Source organism: Elgaria multicarinata, chromosome 3 (genome assembly GCF_023053635.1).
Source record: "Elgaria multicarinata webbii isolate HBS135686 ecotype San Diego chromosome 3, rElgMul1.1.pri, whole genome shotgun sequence".
Lineage (NCBI taxonomy): Eukaryota > Metazoa > Chordata > Lepidosauria > Squamata > Anguidae > Elgaria > Elgaria multicarinata.
The window spans coordinates 158,683,943-158,710,644 of NC_086173.1; the positions used below are offsets into that span (position 1 = coordinate 158,683,943).

The following is a 26,702-nucleotide window of genomic DNA, read 5'->3' on the forward strand; positions in this document are numbered from 1 at the left end:
ACAGGAGCACCAGCTATACCAGCAGGAAAAAACCCCTGGTAGCCTCCGAGGACAGACCGTGGAAGCTAATGAATGTTTTGGATTACAATTCTTGACACTTTGGCCGCACTGATTGAGGCTGATGGGCGTTGAAGTCCACAACATCTGAAGGACACTAGGTCGGGGAGGTCTGGCACAGAAGGTGATGAAGTCTGAAACAGCAGGCAGGACTGAAGGAGGTGTGAGCGGGAGGAAGAGCCCTTCTGCCATCCTTGCCGAAATACATTATTATTATTTAATGATTATAAATTATTATTATTATATATGCCATCAATGTACATGGTCCTGTATTCCCCCCCCCTTTTCCTTGTATTTTATGTCTTTTTAGGTCATAGACCTGTGAGCAGGGATGGTTTTATTTTACTGATTATCTGTAAATCGTTCCAGGAGCCTTTTTGACCAAGGAGCAGGATAAAAATTCTGCCAATAAATAAATAATAAATAAAACAGAGAACATCGGCGCAGGAAAACGTAAGGAGGCAAAAGGTGAGTTGCCATCTCTCTCCCCCCCCCCCAATCCCACCTCCAAAAGAGCTGCTGTGCCTTAACACACCCCTTGCACAAGCCCCCCTTAAAAGACACACAGTGCCTAGGGCTTTTAGCTGACCAGAACCAGCATGACGCGGGCTGGGGGCATGCTGGGACTTGTAGTCCCAACACAGCCAGAAGGCACCAGGCTGGGCAAATCCGGCTTAAAAGGCTGACGTTCACAGCAAACCACCCCGCTATAAGGCCTGCCAAGAAAACATCAGTGAAAGCTGGCGTCCCTCCAAGGGTCAGTAATGACTCAGTGCTTGCACGAGAGGTTCCTTTCCTTTCCTTTCTTCTTAAAAGATAGACAGCCCTTCTAATACGCGCTCCTCTGTTTGCTTATTCTCACGCTCCCGCACACAGACTGGGATCCTAACCCATCAGGAGCTGTGAGTACAGAAGGGCTACCAGAGAGTAGCAAAGGGCGACCAACGGATCTGTGTTGCTTAGCCACTTCAAGGATGCCCACTCTTCTCTGTGCAATGGGCTTCCCTGGACTGCACCTGGGAAGGACCATGACATATATACTGCAGGGATCTCTTTTGGATCTGAATCAAACCGATCCTCCGCCCTCTTCCGGGGGTGGGTACCCTGAAACTAGCTGCACAGACCCCTCCCCATCTTTTATAGGGGCGTGGGGGGTGCCCCTCTTTTTTTCTATCTACCTCCATCCTCCTTCTCTTCTTTGGCTCCGTTTCCTGGCGCCCCATCTTCCTTTTTTTTTTTTTTACACAAAGGCCTTCAAATATATATATATTAAAATCCATAACAACTCACCTCTCCCGCAACCATTCAAAAGCAAAAGTCTCCCCAAGGGAAGGAGGAAGGCAGGGTCAGGGGGAGACTTCCCTACCGGCACCTCCACCCACCTCTTTCAATTGCTCTAGCAGCCAGAGGGTTAACCCTTGAGTGTTTCAGAAAAATAAACCCCTTGGAAACAGCGACCACGCTTGGAGGAAAGCAAAGGGTCCCGTCGCACGCACTCCTTCGTCTTCCCCCACATACGATTTATTTATTTATTTATTCATTTATTTATTTATATAGCACCATCAGTGTACATGGTGCTATACAGAGTAAAACAATAAAATTGCAAAACCCTGCCACATAGGCTTACATTCTAATAAAATCACAATAAAACAATAAGAAGGGGAATAGAATGCACCAAACAGGCACAGGGTAGAGTAAAACTAACAGTATAAAAGTCAAATTTCCCCCCAAAAAGATGCATGATTAGTGGGAGAGAGAATCATAGAATAGCAGAGTTGGAAGGGGCCTACAAGGCCATCGAGTCCTCAATGCAGGAATCCACCCTAAAGCATCCCTGACAGATGGTTGTCCAGCTGCCTCTTGAAGGCCTCTAGTGTGGCAGAGCCCACAACCTCCCTAGGTAACTGATTCCATTGTCGTACTGCATTAACAGGAAGTTTTTCCTGATGTCCAGCCGGAATCTGGCTTCCTTTAACTTGAGCCAGTTATTCCGTGTCCTGCACTATGGGAGGATCGGGAAGAGATCCTGGCCCTCCTCTGTGTGACAACCTTTTAAGTCTTTGAAGAGTGCTCTCATGTCTCCCCTCAATCTTCTCTTCTCCAGGCTAAACATGCCCAGTTCTTTCAGTCTCTCTTCATAGGGCTTTGTTTCCAGACCCCTGATCATCCTGGTTGCCAAGAGGCTGAGTTCGGACGACACGCTAATCAATTGGGGGTGGGGGTGTTTAATAGGAACAGACTGGGAAACAACAATTGATTAGCTTGTCATCCAAACTCAGCCAGGGTTTCCCTTGCTTTGCTTCTCTTTGCCAAAGGCAGAGGAACGGAGACAGAGGGAAAAGTTGGCAACCCGCGAAGTCACGTTTGCCCGTAGGGTGACCATGTGCAAAGGAGGACAAGGCTCCTATATCTTAGTTGTATAGAAAAGTAGGGTGACCATATGGAAAGGAGGACAGGGCATAGAAAAGGGAATTTCAGCAGCTGTTATTTGTATATATGGAGAACCTGGTGAGATTCCCTCTTCATCACAACAGTGAAAGCTGCAGGTGCTATCTATATCCTTCTCCACTAGCATCAAGGAAGGGATTTTAGGTTTAAACCAGCTTTTCTCACCTCTGCATGACAAGCAACACCTGCCAAAATGCCCCCTTCTTTCCCCACAAATGTATGTGGGGAGCATTTTCCTATCTTGGCATCAGTCCAGCCAAATAAAGCTTGACATGTGACATTTTCTGCCCATCACATTATGTTAAAAGCACAGGCTCTTAGGGACTAGTGCTTGGAAAAACAGACAAACTAATTTAAGGTTGCCACGCTCTCTCCCCCACCCCAGCCTTTAATATTATTAACCCATTACATAGAAATAAACTATCTGGGCCAGCTTCTCCCTTCTAATCCTTTTTATGTCAGGCTGCTTTTAAAGACCCAGGGGTAAAACTCTGAAGAAGGAATGCTACAATGGCAACTCTGAACCCGGAGGTGAGCAGACGTTAAATATCTCTGGGGAAATTGTGGTTTGCAGTACATTTATTTATTTATTATTTATTAATTACATTTCTATACCGCCCAATAGCCGGAGCTCTCTGGGCGGTTCACAAAAATTAAAAACATTCAAAGTATAAAACAACAGTATAAAATACAATATAAAAGCTCAACCAGATAAAAACAGCAGCAATGCAAAATTACAAATTTAAAACACCAAGTTAAAATTTATTTATAGACTGTTAAAATGCTGGGAGAATAAAAAGGTCTTCACCTGGCGTCTAAAAGCATATAATGTAGGTGCCAAGCGAACCTTGGAGTTCTGGGCAGGATCTACACTATTCTTTATAATGCTTTATAACAGTTTTGACAACTGTTTGAGCCCAGGACACATTACATAGACAATTTTCAAACTGTTTTCAAAGTGTTATATCCTGCTTGGTGTAGATCTGGGCCTGGTTCTCAATAATTTATTTATTTATTGCATTTCTATACCGCCCAATAGTGAAACAATAGCAGCCACAAAATGACTCTCCCATTCCTCCCACAACCCTCAATTATATTTCTGAAATGAAGGAAGTCTGTGGTAAATGGCAGTGGATTTTACATAAAGGAAGACTGCGGTCCAGTCTGTTCTGGTACTCAGAACAAATTCCTGGGCTCAGAAGTCTTCAATTCTACACTGAGGTCTTTTGCACAAGGCTCTGTTTGGTAGATCACAGATCGCCAAAAAAGAAACCCAAAGTAGATCCCACAAGCCTAGGGTGACCCTATGGAAAGGAGGACAGGACTCCTGTATCTTTAACAGCTGTATAGAAAAGAGAATTTCAGCTGGTGTCATCTGCAGGTATGCAGCACCTGGTGAAAGTCCCTCTTCATCCCAACAGTTAAAGCTGCAGAAGCCCTGCCCTCTTTTGTGTCTCTTCACTCTAGTATAGCTCCTGCAGCTTTAACTGTGGTGATGAAGAGGGAATTTCACCAGGTTCTCCATATATACAAACGACACCTGCTGAAATTCCCTTTTCTATACAACTGTTAAAGATACAGGAGTCCTGTCCTCCTTTCCATAGGGTCACCCTAGGCTTGTGGGATCTATTTTGGGTTTCTTAACCAATTACAGCTATTTCCAGGTAGCTGAAGGCTCCCTCCCCTCCCGCTGTGAAGTTATGAAAGGGTTAAAGCAACAAAGCTGTGCTTCCTAGACGCCACTATAAATAGCACTGCCAGGTTTTCTGCTTTTCTGCCTCTTTCCCCCCTGAATCAAAATCAGCTTTTGTTGATCTAATTGCAGCTCTGGTAAGTTTCAAGGGAGGATTTTGTTTATTTATTTTTGTAAAGGGGATGGAGGGTGGTGAGCAACACTTCATTTCAGTTCAATTCATTTCAGGAGAGCAGATTTGGGAAGTTCGTTCCACAAGTTCAACACTACATGCTGAGCCTGTTCAAAAACATTCAAGGTTTTCCTCTTCTCCCAGGCATTTAACAACATGTAATTAGCCTGGTTTTGTTTTTGTATGTTTTTGTGGTTTTAAATTGTATTGTTTTTGTGATTTAAATTTTTTGTATATTGCTTTTTAAGTGTTTTTATTGTATGTAAACCGCCCAGAGAGCCTCGGCTATGGGGCGGTATACAAGTGTAAATAATAAAAATATTTATTTATTTATTACATTTATATACTGCCCCATAGCCAAAGCTCTCTCGGCAGTTTACAAAAGTTAAAAACAGTGAACATTAAAAAAGTATACAAAATTTAAAACCATCAAAAATTTAAAAACAACAGTATAAAACAATAGTATCCATTTAATAATAATATCTACGGTGGGTTTATTTATTTATTTTATTACATTTATATACCGCCCCACAGCTGAAGCTCTCTGGGCGGTTTACAACAATTAAAAATGGTAAACATTAAAAGTATGCACAATTTAAAAACCATCAAAAACATAAAAACAGTACAAAAACAACTGTACTAATTTAAAAACAACAATTCTGGGGTCCATTAAAAACAAACTTAACGTTGTTAAATGCTGTTAAAATGCCTGGGAGAAGAGAAAAGTCTTGACCTGGCGCCAAAAAGGTAAAAATATTGGCGCCGGGCGAGCCTCATCAGGGAGATCATTCCACAGTTGGGGGCCCACCACCGAAAAGGCCCTCTCCCTTGTTGCCATCCTCGGAGGAGGACCTTAGATGTTGAGCGCAGTGTACGGGTAGGTTCATGTACGGTTAGTGTGTTGTGGGGTGTGTTTTCCCCACCCATGATGGGTGATGTACCCAAAGCCCCTTATCTACCTGCCACAGTGGGGGTAATGGTAGGGTGACCATATGAAAAGGAGGACAGGGCTCCTGTAGGGCCGATCTACACCAAGCAGAATATAACACTTTTAAAACGGTATGAAAGCTGTATATGTAATGTGTCCTGGGCCTGAACAGTTGTCATAACCATTATAAGCAGTAGTGTAGATCCTTCCTTTAACAGTTGTATAGAAAAGGGAATTTCAGCAGGTGTCATTTGTATATATGGAGAACCTGGTGAAATTTCCTCTTCATCACAACAGTTAAAGATACAGGAGCCTTGCCCTCTTTTAAATCTGGTCATTCTAGTATAGCTCCTGCAGCTTTAACTGCAGGGATGGTTTCTGTGTCATCTGTCAGGCTCCTCATAGTTTGCGGCGGCCACCCTGTTGGAATAGCCCCGCAACCATAGAGACTGCCGCCTAGAGCATCTGCCACTTCCAATGATGTTCTACCCAGCGCGGACTTTCTCTGTGGTTCACATAGCAACCGGTGGTGCGCCTTTCCCTGCCGCGATGGCCACGGGGATAACTGGCAGCAGGGGTTGTGGGACACGGATTTATCCATGGAGTAGTATGAGGCCCGGTTGTGTATAGTGGTTTCCCTCCCTGCCCCTGTGTTTGTGTGAATAGAGCTGCTAACTTAACTTAGTGGCTGAGTATTGGGTTGTTGTTTGTTGAACTGTGGGTGTTCTCTGAACCTGGGATGTTTTCTGTAGGGTGGCTTGTTGACCACGCAGGGTAGCTTGTTAGCCACCCTGAACAACCCACAAAAATCAATCTCTTCTCAAGGCGGTTTGTTTGAGACGAATAAGCCACACTACATGATGAACAAGCCACCCTGCAGAAAGTGTTCTGGATTCAGACAACACACCAACCCAGGGTTCAACAACAACCCACAATCAACCATTGAGTGTGGGTTAGCGTGTTGTGCGACCCCAGTAACTGTGTCTGTAACACAGCCGTCTATTCTCTTTTTAACGCTTACAGGTAGGCTTCCCCTGTGGTCTGTCTCCAGCTACTGCTACTCAGATATCCTGCCTCTATTCAGGGAGGTTTTATTCTTTGCCACAATGGCAAATGCTCATTCATAAACCTGGGGTTCTCTTGAACAGGCTGACATTCAAGCCCTCGGTAACCACCGTGCTGTCAATGAAAGGTTCGCCGCACTCCTCGGAATGGCCAGTTGAGCTGGCTTGACGGGCTTTGCCTGGACTCTTTCCTCCCGACGCTTTTGGACCAAGACGGGGTTTGGATACACAGCTGAGACCCAGAGGAGTGGAAGCTTTTGCGAAGGATGAAAATGGAGCCGTGGACTTCCCCGGCGAGCCTTAGCACGGGGAAGGTGCTGGGAGGGAGCGGAAAGGGTCCCGCCGCCACTCTACCTGGTTGCGTTGGAGAGCTTCCATGGTGCCTAGCGCCCCAAAGAGTGACGCAAGTCCCTGATGGAGGAGTCGCCAAGGGATGGGAAGCCCAGTGGCAGGAATTCTTGAAGGCTCTGGATTCCCCTCAGTTGGCATGGGGGAACCCAGAGCTGAGAGACCCTGGGCCCTGGGACAACACCCAGGCTTTTCTGGCCTCTTTCGAGCATGTGGCCAAAGCCTGCCGGTGGCCCAGAGAAGAGTGGGCGGCCTGGCTACTGCCGGCGTTGAGTGGAGAAGCCAAACAGGCCTTTGATGGCCTGGAAGCCAGAGACAGAGGGGATTATGGGAAGGTGAAGGCCGCCATCTTGCGAGGGGAAGCCATCCAAACGGAGGCCCAGCGCCAGCACTTCCGGCAGTTCTGCTACAGGGAAACGGAAGATCCGCGTAGGATTTACAGTGAACTCCAGGAGCTTTGCCGGCAGTGGTTGAAGCCGGAGAGACACAGCAAGGAGCAGATCCTGGAGCTGTTAATCCTGGAGCAGTTCCTGGCCATCCTCCCCCCGGAAATGCGGAGCTGGGTCCGGGAATGCGGCCCGGAGAACGGCATCGAGACGACGGCCCTGGTGGAAGCTTTCCTGATGAGCCAGCAAGAGGCTGATGTGTGGAAATGGCAGGTGAGGGTTCAGTATCGAAAATGCATGATCTCAGCAGAACGGTTTGGGCCCCTCTTGGTATTTCGGTCTCATTTGGGCTAGTTTACAGCAGGGCCGGGCTGGGACGTTTTGCTGCTTGAGGTGACGGTCAAGATGGTGCCCCTCTCATCCCATGTACAAAAGCTGACTGGACCGGCAGTTGAATCTTTCTTAACTCTTGCAACAGGACAGCATCCTCCCTCACACTTGACGACAGCAAGCTGGCTTAGGGAGACGCTGTCCAGGCTGCAGGACCCACAACTTTCTCTTGCAGCGCCACGCTGCCGCCTCCCAGCATCTGCTGCCTGAGGTGGTCACTTCACTCTGCCCAATGGTAGGGCCAGCCCTGGTCTGCAGTGTGATTTTATTTTCTTAAGGGCTTAAAAGCACACACATGGGGAGCACAGCGGACGTACACTGGGGAGGTTCAATGGGGAGGCTGCGAATATTATAGGACGTCATGGTTGCTAGGAGAGGAGTGATTGACATACTCTAAGCTACAGAATGATGATGATTTTTTTTCTTTCCCCTTTTAATCTGTTAGTTTTTTTTAATTTTTAAACGTGTTTTTAATTTTACTGCAGGTTTAATTCTATTTTAACCAGGGTGGATAAAAAACAATGATTTTTTTAAAAAACCAGATTTTTAAAAATTTTAATCAGATTTTTTTAAAATTTTAATCAATTTTTTTTTTAAAATAAAATGCTTTTTGAGGAAAAATCTATTTAAAGATAGTTTTCTATTTAAGATACATGATAGTCCAAGGTTATTCATCATGAAATAAGGATTAGTTTTTAATTATGTAGCATGAGGCTGTTTAAATTTTTTGGTAAATGAATTCCATTAATCCATTCACAATGCCGTGCTCTTCCAGAGGTTTCTGTAAGATTATTTTTCTCCTTCCAATAAGGTACAGCAGAAAGGTTGTCCAAATATGAATGATTAACCTATTAAACTGGAGATCGTTCACCTCGCAATAATTTCATAATTATCTATGACGAGTTTCTAACAGTATAACCAAATCAGTATTTTTATATATATCTAACTGTAAAACTAATTTGAAAAGTTGCTATTCTAAAAATGAAACCTTCATCTGGTTGTAAATATTAAGATTATATCAGCAAGAATGAATCATTGGTAACTCTGAGTTGTGTAAAATATAGAGAGGAAGAGTACACGTTTTTGTAGGGGGGGGAGTCACATGATTAAATCGGGTCTTTCTGAGTAGTGATTGAAATCATGATTGAAATCAAATCCACCCTGATTTTAACTCTTGTAAATTTACATTTATATGTTTTAATTATACATGTTTTAATCTTGTAAACCATCTTGAGTCCCAGTACAGGGGAAAAAACAGGATATAAATAGATGATGATGATATTTATTTCGATCCCGCCTTTCTCCCAATACTGGGCCTCAAGGATTAGTCTCTCTCCGCAGGCCTCTCCCCAACTCTGTCCCCTGGCTTGGAGGCTGCCAGAGCTAGGGGGAGGAGGCAGGAGAGGAAGCTCCATGTTATTCCCGGAAGCTAAGCTTTGTTATCTCTTACCACAGATTGGAGATAACACAGGAATTCTAGAGGATGCAGTGCACTCAGCAGGCACCTGCAGGAGCCGGTCCTTCAGAGTCCCTTCCTTTACTTCCTTGTGCCCTTTACTCCATCCGGTTGTGCCTTTTACTTCATCCCTCTCGGTTCAGAGAGGGACCCCCGGTTCAAAAGAAGCTGCCCACCTCTGTTCTAAAGAAATGCGGGGTAGTGATTAGAGCAGCCAGCCTGGTGTTGGACTGCAACTCCCCACATGGCCATGCTGGCAGGGAATGGTGGGCGTTGCAGTCCAACACGTCTGGAAGGCTACCACGTTGGGGAAGACTGTGTTAAAGTGTCAGACGTGAACGAGGGAGACCCAGGTTCAAATCCCCTGAAGCTCACTGGTTGCAAAAGGGTGTGTGAATCGCTCCTTTGTCACCTAGCCTACCTCGCAGGGTCGTTGGGAGGGACCCTTCTATGCCTTTTTGAGGTTCTTGTAATAAATAATCCTCTCCAAATCTAGAATACACACGGCTCTGGTTGCAGCACGATTCATACCGCGTCTCCCAAATCTCACCGGATGTCTCCCTGCTGTTTCAGGTGCCGTCAAAAGGTGCGATTTGGAATCCACTGGACCTTGGGAAGAGAGCGTTGGACACGGAGGCCAAGGAGAGGGATGATAAAGACGTTGGATCGCTAGGTAGGGGGATGGTGACTGTGCTGGAGGAGTGTTGACTTGTTTCTTGAAGCAAGGAAGAACAGGGAAATGCAGCAGTAAAACATAGCCCTCCTTTACGGAGAATTAGTACTGAGCCACGCAGTCTTGCTGGGCTGTACCACTTCAGACTTTAGGTGTGGGATCGCTTGACAGAAGGCTGCCTATATAAAATTTAAAAACCGAAACCAAACCGAACTCCCTGCATGTAGAAAGTTAGCATATCAGGTCAATAGCCTATGGCTCTAACCTAGGCTACATGAGCCTACCCACTCCCTCAAACTTTTCTACATGTACAATTTCTGCTGAGGCAGGGCCTTTTAAGTTTTAAAAATCTAAATAATAATGCCTTGCTGGATTAGATGCCAAAGTCCTATCAAAACATCTAATTGAGGTGGGGAATCCTACATCTGGGCTGTGCCACTTCAGACTGCATGGTGGAAGGCTCCTCCATTCCCTGCATGTAGAAATGTAGTGTCTCAGGAAAAAAGGCTCTAACCGAAGTTCCCCCTGGTTTTAACTTTTGTGAACTGCCCAGAGAGCTTCAGCTATTGGGTGGTATAGAAATGCAATAAATAAATAAATAAATGACATGCATCCCCTCACCAGCATTACAGCCGCTGACATCCTCATTCACTTCTGTGCCCCTTTACATGGCTGTATGGAATGTTCTTTGTTTCCGTTAAGAGAAGAGGAAGAATTGTCTGACCACTGGCAAGTCAGAAATTGCTTAGTGAGGCAGACATGTCCCTCTGGGCTGCCAGTTGCTGCCTCCCCCTTTCAAGCTCTCATTTTGAATCATCATCATCATCCCTTTGGATCGAGGCAGGGAACAACATTAGTACAAAATACAATATAAATCAAATACATAAAATTAATTAAAAGAGCATATAAAACCAATACAATATCAAAATAACAAACAAGACGTCTTAAAATTCTTGGCTTAAAATCCATCTGGGTAGGCCTGCCAGAAGAGGCTAGTCTTTATATCTGTCTTAAGCTTGGGGGGAGTGTTAAGGGCGAAGTATAAAGTGTGGGTTATCACCTTTAAAGCCCTACATGGTTTGGGTCTAGGCTACCTGCGGGATCGCCTTCTCCCGTTCAATCCGCCCTGCACACTCAGGTCCTCTGGGGAGAATCTACTCCAGCCAGTAGATTCTAGGCTGACAGGTATTACCCAGAGGACCTTCTCTTCTGCTGCTCCCAGACTGTGGAATGGCCTGCTGGAGGAGACTCATCAACTTAACAGTCTACTAGCATTCAAGAAAGCTATAAAGACTGATCTCTTCCGGCAGGCCTATCCTGTGGAATTTTAGGTTTTTAGGCTGTTTTAATAATGTATACTATGTTTTTAATTCAGTTTTATGTATATTATTATTATTATTATTATTATTATTATTATTATTATTATTATTATGTTGACGAATCTCCTCCGGCAGCCCATTTCACAATCCGGGGGCAGCAGAAGAAAAGGTTCTCTGGGTAACAGTTGCCAGCCTAGTTTTGGCTGACTGAAGGAAATTCTCCCCAGAGAACCTGAGTGTGTGGGGCGGATTGTACAGGGGAAGGCGACCCTGCAGGTAACCTGGACCCAAACCATGTTGGGCTTTAAAGGTAATGACCAACACTTTGAAGGACCATCTTCTCCTGTAAAAGCCTGCCTGGGTGTTGAGACCTTCCAGAGAGGACCTTCTCTTCGTCCCGGTAGCATCTGAAGTGTCAAGAAAGGGTCTTCTCCATGTGCCCAGCCAGACTTTGGTACTCCCTACTGAGCAGGGCAGGATCTACACTACTGCTTTAAAGCACTTTATAACAGTTTTGACAACTGTTGGGGCCCAGGACTCACTCCAGATAAAGTTGTCAAAACTTGTTATAAAGCGCTTTAAACCAGTAGTGTAGATCCTGCCCAGGTCTCACTTAGCTTTGTTAATGATGACTTCCTGCCCACAGACAAAACCCTTTTCATTTTTTATTTAAACAAGCATTTGTTCTTTTCTGCTTTTAATAAGAATTTTCAATACGTTTCAGCATGTATTTTAAATTTAATTAAAGTGTTTACAGTGTTTTCCTTTTTTTTTTTAAAAAAAAAATCTTTATCTGATTTTGTGGCGTTTTAATGTGTTAGTGCCTATTATGTTGGATGCATTGGTTATTCCCTGTTGTGGATTTTATTGTTGCCAGCTGACTTGGATATTTTTTTAATAGAAAGGTGGGATTTAAATATAAGACATAAAACCCCCACACAAATCCTTCTGTCTTTTACAGATGGTAGACTAATTTCCTCTGATCATTCCACATCATTGATTCCCCCTGAGGAACAGGAATTGGTCAAACCGGGGCCAACGGAGGTAGGTATATATTTTGGGTGAGGAGGTCGGCTTCACTTCATCAGAGATTTGTGGAAGACTTTGTAAGAGAAGGAACAGCAAACCTATATAAATGGCAGCAGCTCTCAGTCTTCTTAAAATCAGACTATTGGGATAGAAGGTTAAAAAATCAGGAGGAAAAAGGTTGAACCTCAAGACCATGAAGCTCAAGAAGTTTCATTATTGCTACATTTATGTGTTGCTTTTCAACACAAAAAGTAGTTTTGACGTGCAGGCAGCCGGCTTGGGTCGACTCAGCCTTCCATCCTCCCGAGGTCGGTAAAATGAGTACCCAGTTAGCTGGGGGAAAGGTAATAACGGCCGGGGAAGGCAACGGCAAACCACCCCGCTATAAGGCCTGCCAAGAAAACGTCAGCGAAAGCTGGCGTCCCTCTAGGAGTCAGCAATGACTCAAGTGCTTTGCACGAGAGGTTCCTTTCCTTTCCTTTCTACAAAGACAGAAATCCTTAATATAACACACACGAAAAACCCGAAGCCATAATCATCACTGGCTCAGTTCAGACAACACGTTTCTCAGTGGTGGTTTTCGAACTCCACGGTGGAGTTTTTACACCACTCTTGAGAAACATGTTGTCTGGAGGGAAAGCTCCACCCCACTGTGGAGTGGTTTTTTTTAGAAAACACTCCATGCAGAATATCCACGCTGTGCAGAGGAGAGTTCCTGCACAACCGTTGTGTTGTGTGGCAGGCTCTGTGTTGTTTTCCATTGTGATGAGTGGACTTTTCCCACTGGCTACAGAGATCTCTGGCAAGAGCGGCGAAAGGAGCAAGTGCCCCTCTAGGAGAGCCGCCGGGATTGTTGTTTTGAAGCAATGGCTGATGAGATAGCATCGGGAGGTCTGGGGGAGGAGAGAGGGCGGAGGAAGTGTCAATCAAATGTCGTGATGGATTTTACTCAACTCCACGGTAGCCCATAGTCACACAATGGTGGAGTTAGAACGTGTTGTGTGGGGAGCAGCTTCTACAAACTCAACCACTGAGTGGAGTTTTCACACTGTGTTGACTGAACTGAGCTGTAATCTCTGGTAATACTTAAAATATTAGTAGGTTGGTCTTTGCCAGGTCTGCTCTTAACTGATGCATGTTTTTTTCTCCAGATGGCAGACTGTTCGTCTAGTCTTACTGGTCGGCTGGCATCCGTTTGTCAAGCTATTAATAAGTTGCCTGGGTCGCCACAGGAGGATGAAGTAAGTATACTGTATAAGCCTTAAATGGCTTGGGGCCAGATTATCTAAAAGATCCCCTCCTCCCATATGTACCTGCCTAGACCCTAAGATCATCTTCAGGGGTCCTTCTTTGTGGGCCCCTGCCAAAGGAAGTGAGGCAAGTGGCTACCAGGAGCAGGGCTTTTTCTGCTGTGGCACCCCGGCTGTAGAATGAGCTCCCTAGAGAGATTCGCCTGGCCACCTACGTTATACTTTTTCCAACACCAGGTGAAGACCTTATTTTCCCAGTATTTTAACATTTTACCATCCTAGTCTTTTAACTTGCTGTTTTAAATCTGATTTTTAAACCTCTGCGTCACTGTTGCGTTTTCTGTTACATTCAGTGGACCTTCCCACTGGCTACCGAGCACCCTTGCAGGAGCGGCGAAAGGACCGAGTGCCCCTCTAGGAGAGCCGCTGGGATTGGGTCTTTTTTGCAGCAATGGCTGATGGGATACCATTGGGAGGACTGAGAGGGCGGAAGAACTGTCAATCAAACGTCGTGATGGAGTTTTACTCAACTCCACGGGAGCCCACAGTCACGCAATGGTGGAGTTAGAACATGTTGCGTGGGGAGTACCTCAACTGTTGAGTGGAGTTTTCCCACTGCGTAGAGAAAAGTGTTGTCTGAACTGACAGCAGCTCTCAGACTTCTTAAAATCAGACTATTGGGATAGAATGTTAAAAAAAATCAAGAGGAAAAAAGATGAGCCGCAAGCCCTATGAAGAGAGACTGAGAGAACTGGGCATGTTGAGCCTGGAGAAGAGAAGATTGAGGGGAGACATGAGAGCACTCTTCAAATACTTAAAAGGTTGTCACACAGAGGAGGGCCAGAATCTCTTCTCGATCCTCCCAGAGTGCAGGACACAGAATAACGGGCTCAAGTGACTGTAAGCCAGATTCCAGCTGGACATCAGGAAAAACTTCCTGACTGTTAGAGCAGTGCGACAATGGAATCAGTTACCTAGGGAAGTTGTGCGCTCTCCCACACTAGAGGCCTTCAAGAGGCAGCTGGACAAGCATCTGTCGGGGATGCTTTAGGGTGGATTCCTGCATTGAGCAGGGGGTTGGACTCGACGGCCTTGTAGGCCCCTTCCAACTCTGCTATTCTATGATTCTATGCTTCTATGAACATAAAGCTCAAAAAGTTTCATTATTGCTACATTTACATGTTGTGTTTCAACGCAAAAAGTAGTTTTGAAGTGACTTCTACAAATGCAGAAATCCTTAACTAATATAACACCAAAAAAAACCAAACCCAAATGATTATAAGCCATAAACATCACAAGTTTACAAATAGAAAGAAGAAAGAAACAGCTAAATTCAAGGCCGGCCCACCCGTTAGGCAGAATGAAGCAGCTGCCTTGGGCAGCTGATTTAGGGTGTTGTGAGAGAGCAGCAAAATCACTTTGTTAGATACTATCTTTTGCATTGTTGGTTCAAGAGGGGCAGTTGTGGGATTATGTGTCTCCGGTGCCAGAATGACTTGATTGGTTTGACTCAGGGGGAAATGCCACCACCCCACCTCAGGCAGCAAATTGTCTTAGGCTGGCCCTGGCTTAAACTAGTATTATATGTGTCGTGGCCCAAACATTACGAAGACGTTTTCCAGGTTTCAACACACCCTTATTTTGATAGACGGGAATGTACGTTGCAACGGAGAAAAACGCACCTCTGCCAAGGAGCACTTTTCTGCCCAATGTTGGGTGTGGTTCGCTTTTATTAGCAAGCGCTGGTCACGTAGACTTGAAATAACTGAGCATGTGCACAGTGCTTTGTTGACTCAATAGGAAATTTAGCCGACCGCAGGTGTTTTTTTTTATAGTTTCTGTGGTTAGGCTAGCTCTTTCCTGTCTGTCCTTTAAGAGGAACTTGCCGTTTCAAAGTTCGCCCAGAGTGAATCCTATTTCTACACCTGGCACAAGATTTTTTCTTTATGAACAGTTCAACTCCAGTACCAACATGGCTTCCCTAATGCCAAGATTCGATGTTCCAACTATAAGAACGTAAGAAGAGCCCTGCTAGATCAGACCAAGGGTCCATCTAGTCCTGCACTCTGTTCACACAGTGGCCGACCAGCCATCGGCCAGGGATGAACAGCAAGACATGGTGCAACAGCACCCTCCCACCCATATTCCCCAGCAACTGGTGTATACAGGTTTAGTGCCTCTGATACTGGAAGTAGCGCACAGCCATCAGGTCTAGTAGCCATTGATAGCCTTCTCTTCCAGGAATTTATCCAACCCCCTTTTAAAGCCATCCCAACTGGTGGCCATCTTGTGGTAGTGAGTTCCATAGTTTAACTCTGCACTGTGTGAAGAAGTCCTTCCTTTTCTCTGTCCTGAATCTCCCAGCTTCATGGGATTGGCCCCTTTGGCTTCCAATATTTTGAGAGGAACAAAAATGTCTCCCTATCCACATTCTCCATTTGCTGTTGTTTATTCGTTCAGTCGCTTCCGACTCTTCGTGACTTCATGGACCAGCCCACGCCAGAGCTTTCTGTCGGCCGTTGCCACCCCTAGCTCCCCCAAGGTCAAGTCTGTCCCCTCCAGAATATCATCCCTCCATCTTGCCCTCGGTCGGCCCCTCTTCCTTTTGCCTTCCACTTTCCCTAGCATCAGCCTCTTCTCCAGGGTGTCCTGTCTTCTCATTACGTGGCCAAAGTCCTTCAGTTTTGCCTTTAATACCATTCCCTCAAGTGAGCAGTCTGGCTTTATTTCCTGGAGTATGGACTGGTTTGATCTTCTTGCAGTCCAAGACACTCTCAGATTATGCAACTCTGATATTTCTCTTTATACATGCTGTTTTCTGTGTAGAAACCTCTCCTCCTGCCCACATTCCTATGAATGGGGGTGGGAGTTTCATGCCCATGTTTTGAGGCTTAGTTTTCACCGAGGAGAGAAATCTGCGACGGTATCGCTTCAGAACGCAAATGGGAGGTTACACTGTAGAACGCTCCCCTGTACAATAAAATTTTAAAAAATCCACCTACATAGAAAACTAGCATAAGAGGGAGACAAATGCTGGCCTAGCCTTCGCCCTGACACACTAGATTTCTGCGTACAGGGAATGTTGTGGCACGTGTCACTTTCCCACCAAACTGGGGCTCTCTCAAGAAAACGCATGTTTCTAGCGTGGCCTTATCTTCCATCTGAAACTAGAGGAGTGTTGGGGCTCCTTCAGCCTGGGGGCCAAATTCCATTCCAGAGAAACTCTTGGGGTGGGCGGAGCTGAAGGCAAAAGAGGGCAGGTCCAAAGAAGCTGGAAAATCACCAAACAATTGGTGGTTGAGGGGAAGGGGTGTGACCGTCTCGGGAACCTCAGAGGGCCGAGTTCGGCCCTGGGGCCCGAGGTTCCCCACCCCTGCAATAATAATTTAATTATTTCTGTTTCCTCCTCCTTCCATCACCAATACTCTTCTAAAGCTCCAGATTTGGGCTGAATTACTGTGTAGTGGGGCGGGCTTCTTCTTGTTCCAGGGCTCCGTGGACTTTGAGCTGGCTGTGCATTTCACGGAGGGGGAACAGGCCTCGTTCGATCCAAGTCAAAGAGCGCTCCGCAGGGAAATCCTGCAAGATAACTATGGGAATGGGTCATCTCCGGGTAAGTCAAGGTCTCTTTTCCTTCCCCATCTTTAGCTGGAGCCATTTTAAGACTTGATTCTGATTTTTTTAAAAAAAGTTTATTTATGTATTGCGTCCAGTTCTGGGCTCCACAATTCAAGAAGGATGCAGACAAGCTGGAGCGTATTCAGAGGAGGGCAACCAGGATGATCAGGGGTCTGGAAACAAAGCCCTATGAAGAGAGACTGAAAGAACTGGGCATGTTTAGCCTGGAGAAGAGAAGATTGAGGGGAGACACGATAGCACTCTTCAAATACTTAAAAGGTTGTCACACAGAAGAGGGCCAGGATCTCTTCTCGATCCTCCCAGAGTGCAGGACACGGAATAACGGGCTCAAGTTACAGGAAGCCAGATTCTGGCTGGACTTCAGGAAAAACTTCCTGACTGTTAGAGCAGTACGACAGTGGAATCAGTTACCTAGGGAGGTTGTGGGCTCTCCCACACTAGAGGCCTTCAAGAGGCAGCTGGACAAGCATCTGTCAGGGATGCTTTAGGGTGGATTCCTGCATTGAGCAGGGGTTGGACTCCATGGCCTTGTAGGCCCCTTCCAACTCTGCTATTCTATGATTCTATGATTTGTTTATTGCATTTCTGTACTGCCCAATAGCCAAAACTCTCACAAAAATCAAAACCGTGAAGTACAATTTAAAGTATAAAACTTAAACTGCAATGTAAAAGCACAATGTGGTATAGTGAACCAGTGTCAGTATAGTGCCTAGAGTGTTGGACTGGGAGTCAGGAGATCCAGGTTCGAGTCTCCACTCGGCCATGGAAACCCACTGGGTGACTTTGGGCCAGTCACAGACTGTCAGCCCAACCCACCTCACAGGGTTGTTGTGAGGATAGAATGGAGAGGAGGAGGAGGATTATGTACGCCGCCTTGGGTTCCTTGGAGGAAAAAAGGCGGGATATAAATGCAATAAGAAATAAAAATAAAATAAATTTCAAAGCAAAATATAGAAGTACAACCAGAATAAAACCAAGCAGCAATACAGAGGTTTAAACTAGGAAAGTTAAAAGACTAAGATGGTAAAATGTCAAAACACTGGGAAAATAAAAAGTTCTGCATCGGAAAGAGTATAACATAGGTGTCAGGCGAACCTCTCTAGGGAGCTCATTCCACAGCCGGGGTGCCACAGCAGAAAAGGCCCTGCTCCTGGCAGCCACCTACAAGTTCCAAGTGAAGCTCTGAAATTGTTTGAATATAGCAATGAAGCAGACTTAAGGCTTCATTCCTGTACTCACTGACTGAGCAGTAAGCTTCCTTGATCTCCCTGGGACATACTTTTGAGTAAAAATGTAAAGGATTGCTCTTGGAGAGAGAAATCCCACGCCCCCCCTAGGCAGTGTCTGAGCGGGCACTGGATATTTCAGATTCCCAGATCAAAGGTCAGAGGCAATGGGGGGTGGTCTGACCTCCTTCTCCCTCATGGAAAGAACTGCAGTGCCTTAGGTCTGGAAATTGACCTCTAAGAGGAGGTAAAGTGGGCATTTCGGTTAGCCAGGAGGGGGGCGGGGAGACTGGAGAGGCCAGGGTATGACCTAACCTGAGGCCTCCCCAGCGTCCCTCCCATCCCTCTCCAAAAATCCTTTTGCTAGTTGGGCAAAAGCCCCTCTGATGCTCCTCCCATCCTGCATAGGATGCTTGCAAGCCTCAGAGTTCAGGGGCATATAATCATCATCCTAGGATTGTGCCTATTTAAGTTCTCCCCTGATTTTTAAGTTCAGCCAGTGCGGAGTAGTGACAGTATGGTATAGCGGTTAGAGTGTGGACTGGGAGTCGGGAGATCCGGGTTCTAGTCTTCACTCGGCCATGGAAACCCATTGGGTGGCTTTAGGCCAGTCACAGACTCTCAGCCCAGCCTACCTCACAGGGTTGTTGTTGTGAGGATAAAATGGAGAGGCGGAGGATTATGTACGCCGCCTTGGAAGGAAAAAGGCAGGATATAAATGTAATAAATAAATAACTACTTTGGGCCATTGGAAAAATGTTGGCGATGTTTGTACACCCCGTAAAATTAACCCGGCATAATTTTCATGTTTTGTAGCCGATTCAGACCAACTTTTTCTTCCAACCAAACATTTTCCTGGAAAAACCAATTTGTGGTCTCACTCAAGCCCTCTGCTTGCGCGTGTGCTATTAGTGGCAGTCTTATTGGCTTTTCTCAGTTTGCTCTCCATCTGCTTTAGATTCTTATGTAGTTTTTGCTACAATTACAACTTTTAAACGTGTAGTTAACCGCCTCGGGAGTTTGGAACTGAGGTGCAAGGTATTTATTTATTTATTTATTTATTTATGTATTTATTACATTTTTATACCGCCCAATAGCCGAAGCTCTCTGGGCGGTTCACAAAAATTAAAACCATAATAAAACAACCAACAGGTTAAAAGCACAAATACAAAATACAGTATAAAAAGCACAAACAGGATAAAACCACGCAGCAAAATTGATATAAGATTAAAATACAGAGTTAAAACAGTAAAATTTAAATTTAAGTTAAAATTAAGTGTTAAAATACTGAGTGAATAAAAAGGTCTTCAGCTGGCAACGAAAGGAGTACAGTGTAGGTGCCAGGCGGACCTCTCTGGGGAGCTCATTCCACAACCGGGGTGCCACAGTGGAGAAAGCCCTCCTCCTAGTAGCCACCTGCCTCACTTCCTTTGGCAGGGGCTCACGGAGAAGGGCCCCTGTAGATGATCTTAAGGTCCGGGTAGGTACATATGGGAGGAGGCGTTCCTTCAAATAACCTGGCCCCAAACCGTTTAGGTCTTTAAATGTCAATACCAGCACTTTGAATCGGGCCCGGACCTGGACTGGCAGCCAATGAAGTTGTAAAAGGACTGGCGTAATGTGATCTCGCCAGCCAGTCCCTGTTAGTAAACGGGCTGCCCTGTTCTGTACCAGCTGAAGCTTCCAGACCATTTTCAAAGGCAGCCCCACGTATAACGCATTTTAGTAATCCAAACGAGAGGTTATCAGAGCATGGATAACTGTAGCTAGGCTATCTCTGTCCAGATAAGGGCGTAATTGGTATATCAACCTAAGTTGATAAAAGGTGCTCTTTGCCACTGAGTTCACCTGTGCCTCAAGTGACAGTTCTGGATCCAAGAGCACCCCCAAACTACGGACCCGATCCCTTAGGGAGAGTGCAACCCCATCCAGGACAGGGCAAACATCACCTCGCCGGACAGATGAACCACCCGCTAACAGTACCTCCGTCTTGTCTGGATTGAGTCTCAGTTTGTTAGCCCTCATCCAGTCCATTACCGTGCCCAGGCACTGGTTCAGAACAGAACAGGTAGAACTATTTTAGTAGTCACGACTTGATGCTAGCTAGTCACAGCCATCAAGGTGATGAAACTAGCCATGACTGGTCCTATTTTCCTGCTGTTTGCAAATTCCCAGTCTTTGTTCTTCTGTCCTCTGCGAACTCTTGGTGCTGTATCTTCCCACCCTGTCTAACTCCACCCCCTTGCTTTTTCCTGTTGAACTTCCTTTGTGTTGGATCATGTGGACTAGTACCTTGCTTCTGGATTAATTTCCTGCTGGCTACAGGACTCAACTCGTATTCCTTGCTCTCTTCCTGACACACCTTGAAAGGCGATAAGGATAGCGGTGGAGTGGCGGAGAAGAGGTTGAGGGCATCTCCTGAGAAATCAAGGGTGCCTTGTACTGTTTCTGCTTCCTGTTTCTTCATTTCCATCATTTTTTATATTTTTCTCCCCATCCCGCCTTTCTTCCCTACTTGATCTGGGTTCCTTCCCTGTCCCTCCGATCATGCAGCAGTAGAGGAGATCAAAGAGGAGATTCTTCTGTGGAACATCCCTGAGACGGTTGTGCCCCATGAGATGTACCCGGAAAGATCCCACGTTGATATTTCGATGGAACCTGAGATCTGCAAAGGAGGCGGTGATTTGGAGCGGCTTCAGGGGAGGAAGCCGATGCAGAGGCGGCGCGGGGCTGTTCAGCTTGCGGAAGGGTTGAGGACCTTCCACAAACGTCTGCCCCACGACAGCGAGAGGAAGCATCCGTGCCTCCAGTGTGGAAAAACGTTCCAGTACCAATCCCAGCTCAACAAACACCAGATAATCCACACAGGCTTGAAGCCCTACGGATGCGCCGTCTGTGGGAAAAGCTTCCAAAGAAAAGACAACCTTCTGGCACATCAGAGAACCCACACAGGAGAGAAGCCACACGGCTGCCTGGAATGCGGGAAAAGCTTCCAAAGAAAAGACAACCTTCTGGCACATCAGAAAACCCACACAGGAGAGAAGCCACACGGCTGCCTGGAATGCGGGAAAAGCTTCCAAAGAAAAGACAACCTTCTGGCACATCAGAAAACCCACACAAGAGAGAAGCCACACGGCTGCCTGGAATGCGGGAAAAGCTTCTGCAACAGAGTCAAGTTCCTGAGACATCGGAGGATCCACGCTGGGGAGAATCCTTATGAATGCCCATGGTGCAGGAAGAGTTTCTGTCGGAAAAGCAGTCTTGTTGCACATCAGAGAATCCACACGGGGGAGAGACTGCATGCATGCTCAGAATGCGGGAAACGCTTCAGTGAGAAAGCCAAATTGAGAAGACATCAGAGAGTCCACACAGGAGAGAAACCTTACTCCTGTCCCAGGTGTGGGAAAAGCTTTAATCAGAGGGAGACCTTGATGAAACATCAGAGAGTCCACACGGGAGAGAAACCTTACGAGTGTCTGGAGTGCGGGGAATGCTTTGGCCAGAAAGTGACACTGCTTAGACATCGGAGAATTCACATGGGAGAAAACAGTTAATTGCATCCTGTAAAGTGGAGAGAGAAATCTTTTCTTTACTTGAAAGACAGACTTGTCACTCGCTGGAAAAAGGAGCAAGAATTTATGAATACATTAACGGCGGTGGGAGGGGTGTGCAGGGCAGGGCGGCTTCAACAAGAAATCAAAGTGATTCTGTAAGTTGTTTAGAATGGGATCATAGATTAAAGTGGTAAAGTCTGTACTGTACCACTTCAAAGCCTGGTAGTGGGAGATGTGTAGAGATGGGATGGATAAAAAAATTAAAAAACATAAAGGAAGGGAAGGGGACCCGGACTTTTATTTTCTTAAAAAATAGATTTTATGTCTTTTTTTCCAGGGATTTTTGGGAAATTTGGGGAAAACCTTTTTTTCTGGACTCTTCTCCCAGCTTTTTCTCCAAGCCTTCACATAGGATGTCATATTCTTGAATGGTCACCAATATTTAAAAGTATGTAGAAAACAAGGACACCAGGAAGAGGACTAAACTATTTATCCTTGATTTACTAATTTCTAAATACACAAACTTCTTGTTGTTGTTGTTGTTGTTGTTGTTGTTATTTGGGGAAACATTCAGAAAAATGCCCCCACTAGTTTTAAAAGATTCATTGGTAGTTCTCAACTACCTTTGGGTATTTTTGACTGGGAGCATAAAAATCCAAAGTAAGTTATACATTTCCTCCTCTGTGACTTTGTTACAGGTTGCAGAAGGAGGGCAAATATGTCTGTTTAATTTAGTCTTGGAGACTGTGCTTTTCCATCATTGAATAAGCCGAGTTACAAATAGCCTGGGATTGCAACCGCTTCTTACGAGTTGGCAAACAAAACAGGAAATCTGTCACTGACTATCCGAACCGAGATGGTTTCATCCAAACCAGAAAACTGCGGTTAACAGCTTTGGAACAAGATATTAAACCACAATCTGAGTTTGAAACCCAGCTTGTTTCCAGGCTATTAGCCACGATTTCCTAGTATAGATGAAACAGGGAACTATGGTTAATGCAAGACTTTCAGATTGTTTTCCCGGCTCATGCAAAGGGGCTCGTTCATATTGTGGCTGGTGTGGCCTTCCAAAACACAGTCAGAATTACAATCTACCACTGTAAAAATCTAATGGAAACTGATTTAGAAACTACTCATATATATAAATTATATGTATGTATGTATATAAAACAGTTGGGTAGAACATTGGAAAGGAACTAAAGCAGGGCTGAGGAACGTGTGGCCCTCCAGATGTTGTTGAACTGCAAGTCCTATCAGCCCCGGTGAACAGAGCCAATGCTAGGGATGATGGGACTTGCAGTCCTACAGTTGCAAAAAGTCATGGTTTCCATAAACAACTATTTGTGGGGAGGGGGGAAAGGGAGAAGAAATATTGCTGTCAATATTGCTCCACAATTCAAGAAGGATGCAGACAAGCTGGAGCGTGTTCAGAGGAGGGCAACCAGGATGATCAGGGGTCTGGAAACAAAGCCCTATGGAGAGAGACTGAAAGAGCTGGGCATGTTTAGCCTGGAGAAGAGAAGATTGAGGGGAGACATGATAGCACTCTTCAAATACTTAAAAGGTTGTCACACAGAGGAGGGCTAGAATCTCTTCTCGATCCTCCCAGAGTGCAGGACACGGAATAACGGGCTCAAGTGACAGGAAGCCAGATTCCAGCTGGACATCAGGAAAAACTTCCTGACTGTTAGAGCAGTACGACAATGGAATCAGTTGCCTGGTGAGTTTGTGGGCTCTCCCACACTAGAGTCATTCAAGAGGCAGCTGGACAACCATCTGTCAGGGATGCTTTAGGGTGGATTCCTGCATTGAGCAGGGGGTTGGACTCGATGGCCTTGTAGGCCCCTTCCAACTCTGCTATTCTATGATTCTAGGCATGCAGCACCTGGTGAAATTCCTTCTTCATCACAACAGTGAAAGCTGCAAGAGCCCTGCCCTCTTTTGTATCTGGTCACTCTAGTATAGCTCCTGCAGCTTTAACTGTTGTTAAGCTGTTAATAGGTCCATATTGCACAAGGGAAGGTGGATGGAGAATGTTGAATCCTACACACACTTACTCAGGAGTGAGTCCCACTGAACTGCATTTAAGGTGGACTCTTTAAGGTGGATGCTTAAGGTGGATTCCTGCATTGAGCAGGGGGTTGGACTTGACGGCGTTATAGGCCCCTTCCAACTCTACTATTCTACGATTCTATGAATAAATATGTGTTCCACCAGTCGGCTTCACAGCTGACTCTGGGATTGAATCCCTCCCCCCCCCCCACTCCACACCTTGGTTCAAGCCCAGTTATTTATTTTATTTATTTATTAAAACATTTGTATCCTGCCCCATATCACTGGAATCTCAGGGCGGCGTATAGATGAAATCGTAAGAACCGTATAAAACAATAAATATACAGAGCTAAAAACAAATTAAACCATTAATCAAGCTAAAACCAGTATGGAATTTAAAAGCAGTAGAAACAATTAAAACTAAGGGCAGCCTTGGTGAATTTAGCCATCAAAGGCTTTGCTAAAAAGCCATGTTTCAACATGGCACCGAAAGATGCCAGCACTGGTTGGGCCTCCAAGGTGCCACAGCAGAGAAAGCCCTCTCCTAGTTCAGGTCCTGCACTCTAGCTATTGAACTGCACTACCCCTCGAGGTTCTCTGCATACAGGATTAGGCATGTTGTCACATTGCCTAGGGTGACCCTATGAAAAGGGGGACAGGGCAGTGGTACAGAAAATGGAACTTCAGTGGGTGTCATTTGTAGGCATGCAGCACCTGGTGAAATTCTATCGTCATCGCAACAGTTAAAGCTGCAGGAGTTATACTAGAGTGACCAGATACAAAAGAGGGCAGGGCTCCTGCAGTTTTAACTGTGCTCTATTGTGCATAAAGTCTGTTTTCTATCTTGCATAAATGGAATGTAAATCGCTGCTCCTGGCTGAGTGGAAAGAATGCATGCAATTCTGCCAAGAGTCAAGAAGGGAAAGATGAATGATTTCCAGGACGATGGGGACTAAATAACTGGAGAAGACAAAAACAACCATCCTGCCAAGAAGTCTTTACATGGTCATTAACTTGGCGGAGTGTGCCAAAGGGGACAGGGTGAGAATTCGAACCAGGGGCGTCGAGACCTTTGGAGGTGTCTTCATGACCCCAAGTGAGGCTTGTAACGGATGTCAGGGTCCATCTGACAGCCCTGCAAGGTAGGCTCCTGGACCAAACTTCCTGAACTCCCAGGCAACCCCTCCCTAGCCTCGTCCACAACCGGGACGAGCCAGATATTCAAGGAACAAAACACAGACACACATTTATGGACCAAAGCAGCTTTATTACCATCACTAAAACTAACACGTATGGCCTTGTTGGGTAAAAGTCTTTAAAAAGGGAAAGGGTAGAAGGGAGAGGGAATTGGAGAAAAGGGAGTGAGGTAGAAAGCAGGGGGTTGGACTCGATGGCCTTGTAGGCCCCTTCCAACTCTGCTATTCTATGATTCTACAAATGAGAAGGATCTTGGAATTGTTGTAGATCGTAAGCTGAATATGAGCCAACAGTGTGATATTGCTGCAAGAAAGGCAAATGCTATTTGGGGCTGCATTAATAGAAATATAGCTTCCAAATCGCGTGAGGTACTGGTTCCTCTCTATTCGGCCCTGGTTAGGCCTCATCTAGAGTATTGCGTCCAGTTCTGGGCTCCACAATTCAAGAAGGACGCAGACAAGCTGGAGCGTGTTCAGAGGAGGGCAACCAGGATGACCGGGGGTCTGGAAACAAAGCCCTATGAAGAAACACTGAAAGAACTGGGCATGTTTAGCCTGGAGAAGAGAAGATTGAGGGGAGACATGATAGCACTCTTCAAATACTTAAAAGGTTGTCACACAGAGGAGGGCCAGGATCTCTTCTCGATCCTCCCAGAGTGCAGGACACGGAATAACGGGCTCAAGTTAAAGGAAGCCAGATTCCAGCTGGACATCAGGAAAAACTTCCTGACTGTTAGAGCAGTACGACAATGGAATCAGTTACCTAGGGAGGTTGTGGGCTCTCCCACACTAGAGGCCTTCAAGAGGCAGCTGGACAAGTATCTGTCAGGGATGCTTTAGGGTGGATTCCTGCATTGGGCAGGGGGTTGGACCCGATGGCCTTGTAGGCCCCTTCCAACTCTGCTATTCTATGATTCTATGAAAGGTGAGGAAAAGTTCTAGCAGCTAGCCGTTACCCCAATACCGCAACGGTGGCTGACCTTCTCCAAGATACCCACAATTAAAACATAAAAAAGCCTCTCTAACTTCAAGCAACCCCCTTTTGGTTGCCTCGGACCTGATCTTCTCACTTGACATACGCACAAACCACCAAGGAAGATGAATACCCTTCTTCATGGGACTTTTTATCTCTTCTTTGGCCCTCCAGCCCCATGACCCCGGGCTTCTGACGACCCCTCTCCACCGGGATGGGACCCACCTTCTTTTCCCACAGCTGAACCAAGTTAGCTCCCCAGCAACCCCGATAACCTCCAGGTGCTGTAGTGTGAGTTGCGCCGGCTAGGCAGCAAGGACCTTGGCCAGAAGCCACCAGCTCTCTTCCTCCCTCCCACCCGAGCCTGGCGCAGCAGATGTTAGACAATAGAGCATACATGGAAGGCAGACATCAAAGTCACATAGCAACAACTCAAGAGGTTTGCACCCCTGTCCGACACAAGGCTGATAACCGAAGAATGGAGCCATGAGGAGGAGGGCCCAGATGGAAGGCGAAATGAACTTCTGGATCTCATTTTCTTATAAAAAGCCCTTTTTATAAAAGGGAACTTCGAGAAGATTTGCAGCTTCAAGAAGACCAGGGACTCTTTCTGCAGGCCTGCAAGACTTTCTCTGTCCCACCTATTTCCCACCACTGGGTCCGCTCACTCCATCTCGTGTGTTTGAGGTATGAAAGATAGCTTTTTATGCCATAGGAATTATTATTATTATATTTGCTCTTGCTTTGCTTTTGCATGTATTATTGTATTTTAACCAATAAAAGTCAACTGCACAGTGATATACCTCAATGCTTTTGTAATATCTCATTTTCATATAAATGGACCTGATA

At 45.7% G+C, this 26,702-nt stretch overlaps 1 protein-coding gene across 1 annotated transcript; it reads left to right on the plus strand.

Moving 5' to 3' along the window:
• Positions 1–6,628: 6,628 nt before the first annotated feature.
• Positions 6,629–21,632, plus strand: LOC134395644 (zinc finger protein 154-like). Its single transcript, XM_063121805.1, has 7 exons — positions 6,629–7,179; positions 7,270–7,369; positions 9,516–9,615; positions 11,896–11,978; positions 13,115–13,204; positions 16,703–16,826; positions 20,632–21,632. The coding sequence occupies exons 1-7, from the start codon at positions 6,629–6,631 to the stop codon at positions 21,630–21,632; spliced, it is 2,049 nt and encodes a 682-aa protein (XP_062977875.1).
• The last annotated feature ends 5,070 nt before the right edge of the window (positions 21,633–26,702 follow it).

Bases quoted from the DNA above. Each gene is read 5' to 3' on its own strand.
- LOC134395644 (XM_063121805.1), top strand. From the start codon at position 6,629: ATGAAAATGGAGCCGTGGACTTCCCCGGCGAGCCTTAGCACGGGGAAG. The intron at 7,370-9,515 runs GTGAGGGTTCAG...CTGCTGTTTCAG, and splicing joins CTGATGTGTGGAAATGGCAG to GTGCCGTCAAAAGGTGCGAT. The intron at 11,979-13,114 runs GTAGGTATATAT...TTTTTTCTCCAG, and splicing joins TCAAACCGGGGCCAACGGAG to ATGGCAGACTGTTCGTCTAG.